The sequence below is a fragment of the Diachasma alloeum genome, unplaced genomic scaffold, assembly GCF_001412515.2.
Source record: "Diachasma alloeum isolate Michigan unplaced genomic scaffold, Dall2.0 Dall_scaffold_01447, whole genome shotgun sequence".
Taxonomy (NCBI): Eukaryota; Metazoa; Arthropoda; class Insecta; order Hymenoptera; family Braconidae; genus Diachasma; species Diachasma alloeum.
The window spans coordinates 32,104-48,503 of NW_021681545.1; the positions used below are offsets into that span (position 1 = coordinate 32,104).

The window sequence follows — 16,400 nt, forward strand, 5'->3', positions numbered from 1 at the left end:
AATTTGGAGGTCAAAGTCAAGGCCTCCTGGCGGCGCCACTGAACCACCAAGGAGTAAAGATGCCCACGGATTGACTGCACAAGGCACGCTACCGTAAGGCTCGTCCGGACTGAAAGAAAGTAACTAACCACTTCACTTCGTTCTCAACCGCCGCCATAGCCACGTTTTCTATTGTGTGGGTCTCCAATTTTTGTGTTTTCGTGGCTTTTGGCGACCGTGAGGGGACAACGAACATCTCATTGAGGGAAAGCCTGGAGATGAGAAAATTCGGAGCGACTTGCACATATTCCGGACGTTTATCGAGAGAGATTTGGTCCGGAAGTATTTGGCGACGCTGAGAGGTAACCGAGCAACCACGTGGCGAGCAACTGGTGGGACAGAACTCTACATTTCTGTAAGTGCCTCAGAGTATTTCTGGCCGATCTCCCGGTGTGGTAAGCGTAGCCTAAATTAATTACGCTTATCAGTCGGGTTATCTATTTGTTCGGAGTGACCGCTGGGGTATTTGAGAGCTCGTAGGGGTTATAGGTGCCCTCCGGGGGGGNGCGGGGTTAGACATTTTGGTATAGAACTCGTGCGGGCGGGCGGAAATCCTGCTGTATCCTGAGGACGTAGAAGTGCTAGGCAGGTTAGGCGATTTCTAGGACGGCGTTCTCCTGAAGCGCCAAGGAGTGGGGAATTTCGGTGCTTTTATCTATCAGAGGCAATTAAAGGTCCATATTTGCCCTACTAATAATTCGGGAATTGCAGTCGGCTTCGGGAGGACATTGTTTCGGGTAGAATTTATTGGTATTTTTTTGGTTTATATAGAAGCGATCTGCCGGCTGATTCCGGACTAATGTACCTTAATTACTATTATTATTTTGTAATATGTACTTGGGGAGTTGAGTTTCCTTTTACCTGGATTGACTGCAATTCCAGTCAATATAATACTTATTCAATTATTGTTTTGGGGTGACGACCCGCATTTATTATATTCATTTTTGTTTCATCGGATAATTAAATATCAAGTTTAGAGAATAGAGAAATCTTTACACCTTCAAACCTGTGCTTTCTGTATTAACATATTTTAGGGCTTCCCTTCCTTCGAATGAACTATTTAAGTTGATCTAGCACGGGCACACTTGACAATGATCGGGTAAGGGTGTGCATTGCACTCGTGCCTCTGCATTCGAGAAGCTCTTAGGAAAGTATTTCTTATGGTATTTTTTTGTATTTTCGGAGGTGAGAATAATGTGAGTTCAGGTCTGATAGTGATACCTGTGGGAATTCTTAAAGCCTGACGGGAGTTGTGAAAGTTACATGAATAAATAATAATTCACGAGGGGATTACTCCCCGGATTTCACATTGTCACCGAAGGGAAGACCTGTATTGATACACTCTGAAATCTTGAGTTATAAGAGACTCCATTATTCGATACAATAAAATAAACACAGACGAGGTATTGAATGCTATACTCTTTGCCTCGTCATAAATAGAAGGTATATATATTCTCACGCTTTAAGCATTTTGAGGCACCGGAGCCTCCACCGAAACATTCTTGAGATCTTTTTGAGAGCCGGACCGTGGCAATTTAGAGAGATAGGAAAATAGTGGCGAGAGGGAACACCAGCCGGTCGGTAATAAAGTCCTACAGCCACACCGGGGATGGTCGTTCCGTAAGCGATTCACGCAGTCAGCATCGTTCATTGATCATTACGGATACAGACGATTGGCTTTATCCGAATACGTCCTTCCAATTACCCCTGACATTTCGGAATATCGATCCGGATTTGGGGAACGCGGGTGTACGGATCCCATCCGGAGATTATTGAGGGTTTGATGTTCCCCTCAGGCAACCAGGTTCTTTGCAACCCATAGAATCCCTACTAATCAAGTATTCTTTCACTATAATATTTCATTAAGTTCTTATTATTGGACGATCAAACAAGCCCGCCAAAGGCGGGCGAACTTCGATCGAAATTATATGAAGTATCTCATTCGAAGATGATGAATAACTGTAGTATGATTCGTCATGCTTCACATCACAACATTTTAGAGTAAATTTATAAAAATTGGAAGTTTTCGACTCTCGTCCACCGGGCGGCGGTGCGTCAGCTCTTCCATTCATAAGTTTTAGAGCTTGTTCAGTTGAGTTATCGAGATATAATCATTGAGTTCGATTTAGGGTGGGGTATTGAAGGGAGGGTGTTCATCATCTTCGAACGAGACGCTTCATATAATTTCGATCGAACTTCGCCCGCCTTCGGCGGGCTCGTTTGATCGTCCAATTATATTATGCGTCTCGTTCTCGATGATAAATAACTGTAGGTTTTCAGAGTTCGAGCTAACTCAATTGTTTCTTTTTGGGTGTATTATTTTCCAAATTTAGTTTCACTATAGAAGTAAAGTTATGAGTTTCATATTAATCATTTGTTATGTCCAGAGAAGGATTTTAGCGTCGAATGGACATGTTTTAATTGTCACATTAAAATCAAAGCTAAAATTATTGAATTTTATAATTATTGGACGACACAAAGTTTTATAATCTTACCTTTTTTTAAAAATATAGGGGAAAAAGGGCTTGATTTAGGGATAGGGCTTGAGTTGAGACGAATTTGTAATCAAGAAATTTGGAGTTGTACTGGAGTCAAGTTTGAATTTACATATATTTTGTATAATTATTCGGTTTACAAAAACACAAGCGTGATTTTACAGAAATCTATGTAGCTAAAATTCCTATCCCTGGAATGATCTGAAGGATTCAAATTTAGGTTTAAAACTTTTTGTTACTCACAATTCGGTCTGTTATTTATAAATTATTCGATGTGTTTGTAGATCCCTGGGTAAATCCGTAATTTCCTCACCAGCAATTAGTCGCGCTAAAGGCTATTATGGATACTTTCACGGAAACACTTTCTTCTACTCGTTGATATTTTAATGACTTTTTGGCAGTTGAAATTGAAGATTTTAAGAGTTTGGTTGAAACTGTCCACAACGCGTCACAACAAACGAATTCCTTATTTGCAAGAAAATTCACCACTCTCGGTTAAAGAAAGTTTATTTCCGGATAATTTCAATTGTTCGTAACTTACTATTAATTCAGTACTATCCCGTGTAATCGAAGGAATGATTGAAAAACCGCACCGATTAAATGAACTGTTTCCACCAGAATTGTTACTGCTCCGTCGCTGCTTAATTTAAAATAATTTAATAAGACTGTTTAATTTTGATTTTTCTGACATTTTTATATGAATTTTGGGGTCACTTGTCACATGGGCTCCAACGAGTCCATTTTTAATTGGTGGAAAAAGTCGTATGACATTTCCCACTCTTTTGATTTTTATGGGGAAGTAGTTCATTCGGTTTGTGGGGTTTCAATTAATCGGTTTTCAATCGTTCCTTCGCGTGGAAATCTTAGTATTGGGTAATTGGGGCATGCTGAGTATGCCATTTCATCACTTTTGAACTCGATTCCAATGTCTTTGGAATTTTTAATTGAGTCCAGGTGGTGAAATGCACTCTGTTTAATTTACAATTGTGCATTTGGTTCTGAATTGCCTGAAATTATAATATACCTTATAATTATAATATTACATAAAATTTATTCTAGTCTTACATTCCGAGTACAAAATTTTGGACATTACAGCGCCCGCTCAAAATTGTTTCCCATTACTTTTTGGAGGCAATTTTGAGGAGTTGGAGTTTTAAATTTTATGTGTAGCATGGATTGAGTTATTTGGCTTGATAACCGTGCACCGGGCGGTAGCCGTGAGCGGCTGGGTGCTGACGATGACATTCTTGGGAGTTCGGATTACATTGTATTTCCGATTCACCTGTCAGTTTCCTTCGCTCGGTCGGTGACTAGTGAAGTACCTTTAATTTTGTTTGTGTGCCAGGGATTTTATTCATTACAGTAAGTATTTGGAATATTTCCTTTCCTATTTTATTTTTGGCACAGGTGCAGTGGTTTATTTTCTTGGGTAATTGTTCGGGGTCTATTTTATCTGTTGTTTACTGTTTATTTTCTTTTTATCTCTTTTTTTTATATATTTTATTTTATTTTTCTTATTTTATTTATCTGAGTTGTTTCGGATTTTCTGATCGATTTTTGAATTTAAAGTTATTATGGATGGTTGTGAGGGGGGTGTGGTGAGAGGCTTGTGCACAGAATGTCGCACAAAGAGGAACGGCCGATTGAAACCCTCCATGCTCTTATGCATAGGAGGTGTATCCTTCTCCATTCCTCTTTGTGCGACATTCGCACCAAGAGGAGTGGAGGATGAGCTATATATGGTTCCTCACACTCACGTGCCTGGGCTCTTTCTGTATTTTCTTTTTTCTTCTCTGGGCAATAACAATTTGTTATTACTAATTAATTGTTATTTCCAATTATTTATTAACAAATTTTGAGTTTAATAATTTTTTTTTTTAGATGTTCGTGCTATATGTATATGCATCTGCGTTTATACATATATATATTTTTTTAATATACTTCAAGATTTTAAACTATTATTATTATTATTATTATTATTATTTTTTTTTAGAGGAGAAGGTTGCGGAGGCAGCTGATAGACTATCGAGCTTTCCTCTTGGCGACCGGTGGAAGGGAAGATATCGTTTTTTTTTTTTTAATATTTCCCCCAAGATATTAAGAGTTATTATGTTGTCAGGTTTTTTTTTTTTTATTGTATCGTATGGTTGAAAATATATTTTCCCTTTTTTTTTTAATTTCTAGTTCGTTGTTATCTCCTTGTTATTACCTTTATTTCTTGACTTATCTGACTTTTCTAGATGTAGTTGATGACGACAGCGGATGGTGTGTCCTGTTTAGAGGTTGGCTTTGCGTGTTTGGGCCTGATGTCTGCTCTTTCTTTTGGCGGTGGTGATTGCACTGGATAACTGGGCATCGGCATTTGCGTTATGTTCATCAGTTCCACCGGTATTTCGCTGAGCTTTTGGATTTTTGGGGCTCCAATGGAGACTCTTCGTTGGACATTCCTTTGTGTCCTTGGTTCACGACAACAGGAGGAACAGGACAGGATACCTATGATCGACAGGCCTTCTCTGTATGCGCAGAAACTGGCTGTGATCATGCACAGGGAGATAGTTGTGATGATGCCGTTTGTGGTGGTGAAGATTTGTTGATGATAGTCCTCTTGGTGATGGAGACAGTGGTGTTGTATGATAGCATGGCGAAGGGGAGTAGCTCGTTCCAGTCGGTGAATTCGTCGGTAAAGGTCTTCAGATATTCGGCTAGTACGTGATGATTTCTCTCAAGGGCTCCATTTGACTGAGGTCTGTATCCAGATGTCGTTATATGGTGGAATCTCAGGACCTTTCCCAGTTGATTGAACAATTTGCTGAGGAAGCTGGTCCCTTTATCTGAGAGGATTATCTTGGGGCATCCGTACAGGGCTACATATTTGGTTGCTAGTGCATGAGCGATAGTGAGCCTTGATATCCTTAAGTGGTACAGCGGTGCAATGCTTGGAGAAATTATCCTGTATTGTCAGGATATGGCAGTGACCCATACGTGTAGCTGGGAGATAGAGATTCTCTCGAAGCATTCGCTAGGTGTTTCGGGGATGAGCATGGGCTGTCGGAATTTCACCCTTCGAATCTTCGCTAGTTGACAGGTTCGGCAGAGTTTGATAAATCTTTCTATTTCCTGTTTCATCCCGGGCCAGTAGAACCTTTCTCTTACTCGGTTGAAGGTTTTCACAATCCCTTTGTGTCCTCCGGGAAGAGTTGCATGGCATTCCTTAATGATGTCTGGTCTTAGGGCTGCTGGAGGCATCCGGATTCCCCCATGGCACAGGGTTACAGTGGCTGGGTGGAATTGAAATTCTTTCTCCAGGAAGTATCGTATTCTGATATCGTCATCTAGTTCGTCACCCTGAGATTCCATTTTTATTTCAGTGATTTGGTATTTTTCCATGGCGGTTTTGAGATTTTTCAGGCAGAGTTTTAGTATCCGGTTGTTTACTTTTTCGAAGGGCCATTGCTTCGCAATAAGGGTAAATGTTCTGAATTTTCGGCATTTCGTGACGATGACTTGACCTAGTTTTGGATTAAGCTTACGTATTTCCGCCAGGTCTATCAGATTGAAGTCTCTTAAAAGTTTGGTGTTTTGCTTTTTGACCTCTCCATCTGCTGCGAGGAAATGAGCAATGTTTCCCCTGGTAAATGTTAGTCCGTCTCGGGTTTCTTTGATGTTGCTCGCAGGCTGATAGTCACTTTGCGGTATAGTGATCTTGTCGTCCGTAGTTTCCTGATTTGGTTTGTTCTGAGATATTTCTTGTTGAAACCGTAGTGGTACTACGGTTTCATACAGAACCAACTACTACTCCATAGTTGTAGGGTTTGAACTGCTTTAGGGTGTAGACAGCTGCGAGGCAGTCCAATTCGACTGAAGTATATCTTGTTTCAGCATCTCGAAGTGCTCTCGATGCGTACAGGATCGTCTCCTTCATCATCTTTTTGGTTGAGGATGGCTCCAATGCTCTTTTGGGTACTGAAAACATGATCGATAAATGGTTCGTTCATGTCAGGATGAAACAGTAGAGAGTCCTCGGTGATGGCTTCCTTGAGGGCTTTGAATGATGATTGTTCTTGTTCTTTGCTCCATTTAAATCTTTCATTTTTCTTGAGATCACTTAGAAGCTGTGAAATTTCTGCGTAGTCTTTCACAAATCGTCGATAATAGTTACTGAAGCCTAAGAATCGTCTTATTCCCTGCTGGCTTGTGGGAAGGGGCATCTCTGTTAATGCCTTTATTTTTGCTGGATCCGGATGAATACCTTGGTCATCGATTATGTGTCCCATATAGGCTACCTCCTTCATGAAAAATTTGCATTTATCAGGCTGGAGAGTAAGTCCGTTTTTCCGCAGGCAGTTGAAGAATTTCCTGAGACGGGTGATGTGTTCACCCAGTGTTCTGGAGTAAACAACTACATCATCTAGGTAGACATAGAGTTCTGTCCCTTTTAGTTCGGTTAGGGTCTGATCCATCATCCGCTGGAAGATTGGAGGTGAATTTTGCAATCCGAAAGGCATCCTCATGTACTCATAGTGTTCGCTGGGACCGATAAAGCAGTTTTTTCAGCGTCTGTTTCATCCATCGCGATTTGGTGGAATCCACTGGCTAGGTCGAACACACTGAAGTACTTAGCTCCGCCTAGTTGTGAGAGAATTTTCGATATGTTGGGTAACGGATAGGAATCTCCGATCGTTTTCTGATTTGGATGTCGGAAATCGATCACCATTCTCCATCGCTTCTTCCCCTTAGAGTCGGCTCTCTTTGGTACAATCCAGAGGGGTGAGTTGTATGGTGATTCTGAGTGCCTGATGATTTCTTGTTCCAGCAGGTTGTCTATTTGTCTACTTGTATTGCCGCTTATGGACAGGTTTATCATCGATGGGTCTGATCTTGCATTGGAAATTATTAGCTTTGCCAAGCTTGTCTCCCGGAAGGTGGAATATGTCATTGAACTCTTTTACTAGTTCGATCACCTCTTTGCGTTCGAAGGGTTTGAGCTCCTGATCGGGTAGGGCCTCTATTACGTGCGATGTGCGAGGTGACAGACCTATATTTTCCTCTGGGGCAATTCCTATATTGCACCAGGCGAAGGTTTCTTGAGGTTTTCCTAATATTTCGGTTCTTTCTAGGAGTTCATCGATTTCCTCTACCTTCTGGGGTGGTATGTGGAGGTGAGCTGGTTCTTCGGAGGTGTTGATGGCGAAGAGACAGGCTTTCCCCTCTCTAATGCTGACCACACTCTCGTCTAGATAGACGCCTGGTTTTATGGAGATCTTTGATAAATACCCGACCGATAATTCGGTATTCTGGATGGGGATTTGGATGGCCATTCTTGCTCTTGGAGGGATGACGGCTGACTCATGGAATTTCTCGTAATTATACCAATCCACCGGCAGGTTAGGCCTCTTGAGATTGATGATATTCCGTTGCTGATACCGTATGTCCACCTTTTCTTGAATTAGGCATTCTAACCCGAGTAATCCGCTTCCTTCGACAGGTAGTTTATGATCTCCGATGTGGAATGGTACGAGAGAGCCAAAGATTTTTAAGTGAACTAAACCGCATGTTGGCAATGCATTCTCTGTTATTCCGAGTAGATAGGGTATCTTAGGAGGTTCAATTCTTACGTCGGGTTTGATGACTCTCCTCTCAATAAGATTGATGTCAGTTCCGGCGTCGATGAGAACTCGATGTCGATTTCCGATGAGGTTCTTCACCTTTAGGTTTATCCTTGAGCCGCCCCCGCTAAGTGCAATCCGGCAAGGTTTTCCTCTCGTTGGACAATTGAGGAGGCAGAAATGTATAGGTTTCAATGGGGCGATGTTGAAGCTAATGTTGTTCGTGTTGAAGGAAATGTGAGCTTTCAACTCATTCAACATTTCATCCCCGATGATGCCTCCATATCCGCCTGGCTGGTGAGGAATCACGTGGAATTTTATTTGAACTTCAGGATGCACTGCAAGGCGAGCTACTCCAAGGGAGTTCAGGACGTGATTGGACAACCCAACGATTCCGATTGTTTCTGTGGTATCGATGAGGGCATTTTCTACCAATGACTGGAACGATATCAGGTTTATGGAAGCTCCGGTATCGATAAATGCATTCACACCTGGGGAGATGACATTTGGTCCTCGAAAGATGATCTGAGGACCTCCGGTAACTCTACACAGTATGGGTTTTACTCTCTGGGATGCATGTTCGACATTGTGTGGAGTGAGTGCTGGTTTTGACCGCTCGTCATCGCACTCAATTGGCGAGCAACAATCTCGTTTAAAGTCTCCTTTGGAATGATTCCATCTGTGGATGGGCTGGCTCTGTTCTGCTGAGTTCCCGTAGGACTCCGCAGGGTATTTCTCCCTTCTCGTTCCCTTAAGGGAGCCCTAGAGAGTGGTCTGGAGTCTGACGATGGACGATTCTGAGTCTGCAGGTTACTCAAACTCATCGCAAGCTGTTGGAGTAAGGCTGTGGTCTGCTGCAACATACTTTTGATCTCGTCCATATCAGAAAGGTTCTGTTTAGGTTTGAATGGGGCTGCATGAGGACGTTGGTTGGCTGCCAGGATATTAGCGAGGGCTAGAATCTGATCCGTGGTAGGGTTTTCCGCAGTTTCCGTTGGTCCCTCATAGTCAGATTCATCCTCGTCGTTCGGAGTTTGACCGTAGACGATGACGGAGTTGAAGCTGCGCGAAGGGGGGTCACCAGGATGAGCTGTGTGTCCTGGTATAGATGGAGGTGGCCCCGGTGGTCGAGGTGGTATTTGCCTGTACCCGTTGCCTTGCCTGTTCCGGTTGGATGGCAAATATTCATTGAGGAGAGCGGTGACTAGATCTCGTGAAGGGTCCTGATTTCTCCTCTGTCCGGAATAGTTTCGGTGACCGTAGCTTGACGATGGTGTCGGGGTATTTGACTGATTATATGGCTGACTGTACGATCGATTTTGTTGGTATTGGTATCTCGGCTGAGATTTTACTTAGGTTGTTGCGCCTAATTCTTCCCTTCACGCTTGCAGGGGCGTATTCTTTAAACCGTTTAATGGCCTCTGTCTGGAGGTGTTTTTCGAGGACATGTTTTTCAGCTTCATTTTCCCCAGAAATCGTACCCAGACCGAACTGGACCAGTGCTGCCAATCGCTCCAAGAACGATTCTAGGGGTTCATTTTTAATTTTCAACAGCCCGCGTATTCTATTCACATAATACGTTAAGTCATATTGACCTCTAAATCTCTTGATTAGGTGAGTAAGAATAGTTTCTACAGAAAAGAGGGGTTTGTTCGCCACTACGAATTTTGCTAGGGGTAAAAGGCATTTGAGTATTTGTCTAATATATTCTTCTTTCTTTCCGTCTGCTTTAGGAATGGAGTCAAGATTTGATCTCAATGCATACTCAAATTCATCCAGAGAGCAGTGCTCATTTGTACCGAAGAATATGGGAATGCTGTTGGCAATGCCTCGAGCTTTGACATATTGTTCGTAACTGGAAACGGTCTGATCAGCGTCACCCGAGTTTCCAGAGTAACTGATATTAATGAAGGACGCATTCGCCACTTTGGGAAGATAATTTAATTAGTTGATAATTTCAATAATTTTATATTTAGGATTAAGTTAATTTGAATTATATGATTTTTCCAATAAAATTGGGAAAATAAAATAAAATTTCGCTTATAATTATTTCAAAGAGAATTTGAATTTTGCAAAGAAAAGTCTAATATTTGAAATTTAAAGAACCTTTCCCAAAGCTAAAATTTTAATTGATTAGAATTGAATTGAATTACATTGACTAGAATGGGTTTCCAAAATTTCAGAATATTTAAAAGATAAGAGTATTGGAAACTTAGGCGGGTCCTACCGACTGCGCCATGAAATTCTAGCTGTTATGTCCAGAGAAGGATTTTAGCGTCGAATGGACATGTTTTAATTGTCACATTAAAATCAAAGCTAAAATTATTGAATTTTATAATTATTGGACGACGCAAAGTTTTATACTCTTACCTTTTTTTAAAAATATAGGGGAAAAAGGGCTTGATTTAGGGATAGGGCTTGAGTTGAGACGAATTTCTAATCAAGAAATTTGAAGTTGTACTGGAGTCAAGTTTCAATTTAAATATATTTTGTATAACTATTCGGTTTACAAAAACATAAGCGTGATTTTACAGAAATCTATGTAGCTAAAATTCTTATCCCTGGAATAATCTGAAGGATTCAAATTTAGGTTTAAAACTTTTTGTTACTCACACTGTTTGGTTTGTAAATTTATAAATTCATTTATAAATTATTCGATGTGTTTGTAGATCCCTGGGTAAATCCGTAATTTTCTCACCAGCAATTAGTCGCGCTAAAGGCTATTATGGATACTTTCACGGAAACACTTTCTTCTACTCGTTGATATTTTAATGAATTTTTTGCAGTTGAAATTGAAGATTTTAAGAGTTTGGTTGAGACTGTCCACAACGCGTCACAATAAACGAATTCCTTATTTGCAAGAAAAGTCACCATTCTCGGTTAAAGAAATTTTATTCCCGGATAATTTCAATTGCTCGTAACTTACTATTTATTCAGTACTGTCCCGTGTAATCGAAGGAAGGATTGGAAAACCGGACCGATTAAATGAACTGTTTCCACCAGAACTGTTACTGCTCCGTCGCTGCTTCAAGACTCTTTAATTTTGATTTTTCTGACATTTTTATATGAATTTTGGGGTCACTTGTCACATGGGCTCCAACGAGTCCATTTTTAATTGGTGGAAAATGTCGTATGACTTTTCCCACTCTTTTGATTTTTATGGGGAAGTAGTTCATTCGGTTTTTGGGGTTTCAATTAATCGGTTTTCAATCGTTCCTTCGCGTGCGAATCTTAGTATTGAGTAATTGAGGCATGCTGAGTGTGTCATTTCATCACTTTTGAACCCGATTCCAATGACTTTGGAATTTTTAATTGAGTCCAGGTGATGAAATGCACTCTGTTTAATTTATAATTGTGGATTTGGTTCTTAATTGCCTGAAATTATAATATAACTTATAATTATAATCTTACATAAAATTTATTCTAGTCTTAAATTTCAAGTACAAAATTTTGGACATTACACATTAATTATCGCACCTGCAAATCCGTTATTATCTGGAACTATTGGTCTGTTATAAAATCTTGCAAATGTTTGATAATTGGGGGACCAACCAGCTGTGCGTCTGATTCTATCATAGTTCACTCCTTTATAGGCTGCTGCTGATACAGCCGCGTGTCGCGTGCTATAAGCAGAGAATTTTGTGGTGTCTGCACGCGCTTTCATTAGTAGTGACTTAATCCAGTAAGCAATAGTTTTCGATGTAACATTTTTAAACTGCTGTACCGTGGCGAGGAAAGGAGGTTTTCTGTTGTCGTTGTTTCTTAACTCGCCGGTTAATTGCAAGTATTCTAGAATAATTGAGCATGCGCATAGTTTAGATTTGTCCTTGAAGAAAGGCATGATCAGCTCAAGTTGGTATGCATTTGGTTTTGATGTTTTAATCAAGTCTGGGATTTTTGTGATAATGCCTGAGTCTGATATAATGATATTATCGATATTTATTGAGGCATATGTTTGTAGCCCATGTGCAGTTGCGAGAGCTAGGAGTGTAGCGAGCTTTTCTCCCGCTTCTTTCGGTTGAAGTTGACGAAGGGGGAAGGTTCTCAATGTAGGATAGTACTGGTGCAGTGTCCCATGTTCTTTCGTTGTTGGATTTTTCTTTGAAAATTGCGCGCGTACCATTCGTAAGTTCGAAATGGTCAAGTCTAAATCATAATTGACTTGTTGTTAATTCATTATTCTTTATAACTTATAAAATGCAGAGATATAATATCAATATTCATTTCATCCATATTAGTCGATATTTACTTGATGATCTCAAGGCAGGCTGCAAGTAATGCCTTTCTCTCACCATTCATTTTTCATCCCTTTATTGAAATATAGAGTTTCCCTTTGAATCACAAGAGCTACCGCTGGTCAATATTTTCCGTTCATTTATATAAGATTTATATAATTAAATACTCTTGACTTAATAGTAACGTGGTAATTACAGATGAAAAGAGATTGGGGTGAAAATTTAAGTTGGAGAGAGGAAAATAACCAATACGCAACTACTCCCTTTTTTCAAAAAGTTGTCACCCCGACAACTACATATCTGTTAAAGGCAATTGGAATGAAATTTCAGTAAATTAATGACTGAAATATCATCTCAATTATCTGGGGCCTTTAACCCAACTCTCTTCCAAAACCCAGATGGAAATAACAGAAAGAGAGAAGGTTTGACTCGAAATACTTTATTTTCTTCTTTCTTCCAACAAAATATTTTCCAATTATCCAGATGATTCTCGAATTCGTCCAATCATATAAGAGAGTGAAGGATTCCAACTGGAAAAGAAAAAGTTGGGATCAGTAGATTTCAATTGTTCATAAAGATTCAAAAAAGGTTTTATTATTATAAATAATGATCGATTCACCTATTCAAGTTGCATCAAGTATTAATTATTAACAAATATTTCATGGTAATTCATTGCCATTTCTAATCTTCCTCCCCTGGCCGACCGTAGTCTTTTCTCGAGGTCTCGTTTGATAACTTCAATATTACTATTTCCGAAATATGATTATCTTGTAACTTTTTATAGCCTGTGTTGAGTAGTGAAACTCTGTCATTTGGATATAATGTTGAGGATTCTGATTCCGATAAGATATTGAATGTAAAATGAATTTATGAATTTTTCAAGATAATAGATAATGAGTTGTTCATATATAATAAAATTATTAGTACATGAATAGAAGGAAAATATCTATTTTTTTATTCCTTGAATTGTTTAGATGAGGCGATGATATCATTAACTAAGTAACAAAGACACGTATCTCCATGGCACCTTATAGCGACTTACACATTTTTAATACTTCGCTAATGATTATATTTATATTTTGATTGAATTTTAAGTTTTCTTTCTGTCAAGGAGATATAAGACTGAAGGTTTTGAAATTCATTTTTCGAAAATTACTCACATAGAGCACAAGGATGGAGTGTATAAATTTAATAAATTTTGAAAAATATATAAAGTTCTATCCCTTTTAGGTAGTCTTTTAATTATAATCTTTCGTGTTATATTTTTGGAGATACAAAAGAAACTGTAAATGGTTATTCATTTCTTCCCAATGCTCCAATGCGATTAATATTTATAATCAGTTATTCATTTTCTCCTATACTTCAGAAGAGAATTGTAATAGATATTTACATTACTATTTAAGAGGGTCAAATCTGATTATTCATGCTTACTCGATTGTTTATATGTTTTGAAGATTTATCCAGTTATCATAATCATTATTTTTATTTGTACAATTCTTTCCAAACTTCATTTGTTATTAATTTGTTTTGGCGTTGAGTACCAATATAAATTTTTAATGAATTCCAAGAGCGAACTCGTGAAAGTACAACATACAATTGTCCATGGTTGAATACATCTTTCCTGAGATCAATGCCAATTTTATGAAATGTATGTCCTTGTTATTTATTTATTGTTATTGCAAATGCCAATCTGATTGGGAATTGTCTTCTTGAAAAAGAGAATGGATATTTATCGTCACATATTAAAGTGATACGATGTAAAAAGATGATATCTCCAGCTTTATCTCTGGTTAGAATTTCACAACGAAGAAGGTTATTTTCTAGATCGAGGACGAGTAGTCTGGTACCATTGCATAAGCCTTCATATATACTTAAATTTCTTGTCAACATTACGATTGCAAAACGTCGTAAACATAGTTCATGAGGTGGTAAACTCATTAGATTGAGAGTATTCAAATATTCAGGAACTATATCTGAATTTATTTGATCATCAGTGTTGCAATCTTCAATGGTATCAACACTGGTATAGATACGTTCTGTGTTGATATCCACTAATTCCACGACTTTTTTATTAATGTCGTCAACTTGAATATTTGTGGGCGCTAAAATTGCACATTGTGCTGCTTCTTTAAATTTATTATGTTTCAATAAATTTTGAAATACATCTTCTGCAATATCTACATCCGTGTTATCGACGTAATTATCAGGAATATTTATCTTATTATTGTCATCATTTTCAGTTCCATCACCAACATCGAGTAAAAATGTTGAGATTTCTATTTCTTCTGGTAAAGTACGCATATTTTTTGTCAAATGGAACACAGAAAAGAATTTCCATAATGGACTGTATTTTATAGACAAATTTATAGTCCCTCCTCGTGTGCCTCCGACATTCACGGGTAGAAGTTGTCGAAAATCACCAGCTAAAACAACAATTTTACCACCAAATAATATGTTGTTTTCCATTATGTCTTGTAGAAGACGATTCATTTGTTCTAATGCAAAACGCGGTGCCATTGGAGCTTCATCCCAAATGAATATATCCGTTTCTTTCAATTTATTCGCTTCTTTTGTGTTGGGCTTTATTATGGAGTTTGAATAGACGTATAATGGTACTGTCAAACCTAAAGTTTTATGGACTGTTCTTCCATGTGGCAGCAAAGTAGCGGCGATACCAGTAAAAGCCATCATTTGGACATTTTTTTTGTCCGGATATGCGATGCCATAATGTGATATATATGAATGTTTTTCCTAATCCACCAGATCCATCAATATAGAAAAATTTATTCATATCTTGATTAATATTATCATCTTCTAAACAATTCAAAATAATATCTGTTATATTTTTTTGATCTTCATTTAATTGCTCATAATATGAGACTCCTCTTTTTATAATGTCTTCGAAATATCCATCATTAGAAATCTCCATGTCTTCTTCATCTATGAATGGCATTGTGGGGAAATCCTTCAAATTTTTTCCTTCTTCCTCCAAGAATTTTTTAATTTCATTTAATGCCCTTGCTTGTGCTTGTGTTATACTGAATGTCCGTGTATAATCTTCTGATAAAACAATTTTGAATTCTTCCCATAATTGTTCAGGATGTAATGGCTGGCAGTGTATTAAGATTCGTGTGAATAGTCTACGTAATTGATATGGCATCATCCATATCTCGGCTTCATGCAAAGCACGATTCCACTCATGATCATCGGCAATCAATCCTAACATAATACATGAAACTGTGAATGATGAATATAATACGCCATGTACTGTTTTTAAGTCATTGAAAGATGTTGCTCCTCGTTGAGTCAATAACAGTAACCGTAAATGATATAGCTCTATTTGTGTTGGGCTTATTGAATATATTCTGCCAATGATTTTGAAACAACATTTCCTTCTTCTCCATTGTCCAACCGTTTTATTGTTAACTTTCCTTTTAACGAATGTGTAATGTATGGGTATATCACTATAAAGATATTTTCTTGCTTCTTGATTACGTTCATTAAGAGCGAAATAGTCTATCAGCATGTTTTTTTGTTCCAATATATTATCCACTGTTACATCTTCTGCTCCAAGATTTACTGTGTGATTCTGTTGATGTGGTAAATGAATCGGTAGCCTCACGATCGAGTGACTTTTTATTTGCAGTTTTTTCCCTAGAATCCTCCAACATGCTTCCACAGGTCCTACATATCGTGCCTCAATATGTTCCTTAATTTCATCATGTACACTTTCATGCATGTGTGTTGCCATTCCTTCAATCATTATGTTCGCAGAATCATGTCCTTTATATATACAGGGTGTTTCAGAAGTACATGTACATCTGAACACCCTAGGATCAGGGGGTGATTCTGAGCAGAAAAGTCCTCTTGCACTTTTTGATCAGACTCACCCCTAAAAAGTTATTGGCAATTAAGGGTGGGCCAATGGGGAGTGATTTTTAAGCGGGCGCACATCCATGTGATATGCAGCATATGTGTGTGTGCCCGCCCCACCATTCTACGAGACAAAAGAGCGCAACGATATT

General features: G+C 38.7%; 1 protein-coding gene across 1 annotated transcript; it reads right to left on the reverse strand.

Moving 5' to 3' along the window:
* Positions 1 to 5,072: 5,072 nt before the first annotated feature.
* On the reverse strand, positions 5,073 to 6,808 carry LOC107046506. The gene is made up of 3 exons (XM_015269130.1): positions 6,499 to 6,808; positions 6,065 to 6,301; positions 5,073 to 5,413 (listed from the first exon to the last, which is right to left on the reverse strand). Exons 1-3 carry the CDS (start codon positions 6,806 to 6,808, stop codon positions 5,073 to 5,075), a joined length of 888 nt encoding a protein of 295 aa, XP_015124616.1.
* Between the last annotated feature and the right edge of the window lie 9,592 nt (positions 6,809 to 16,400).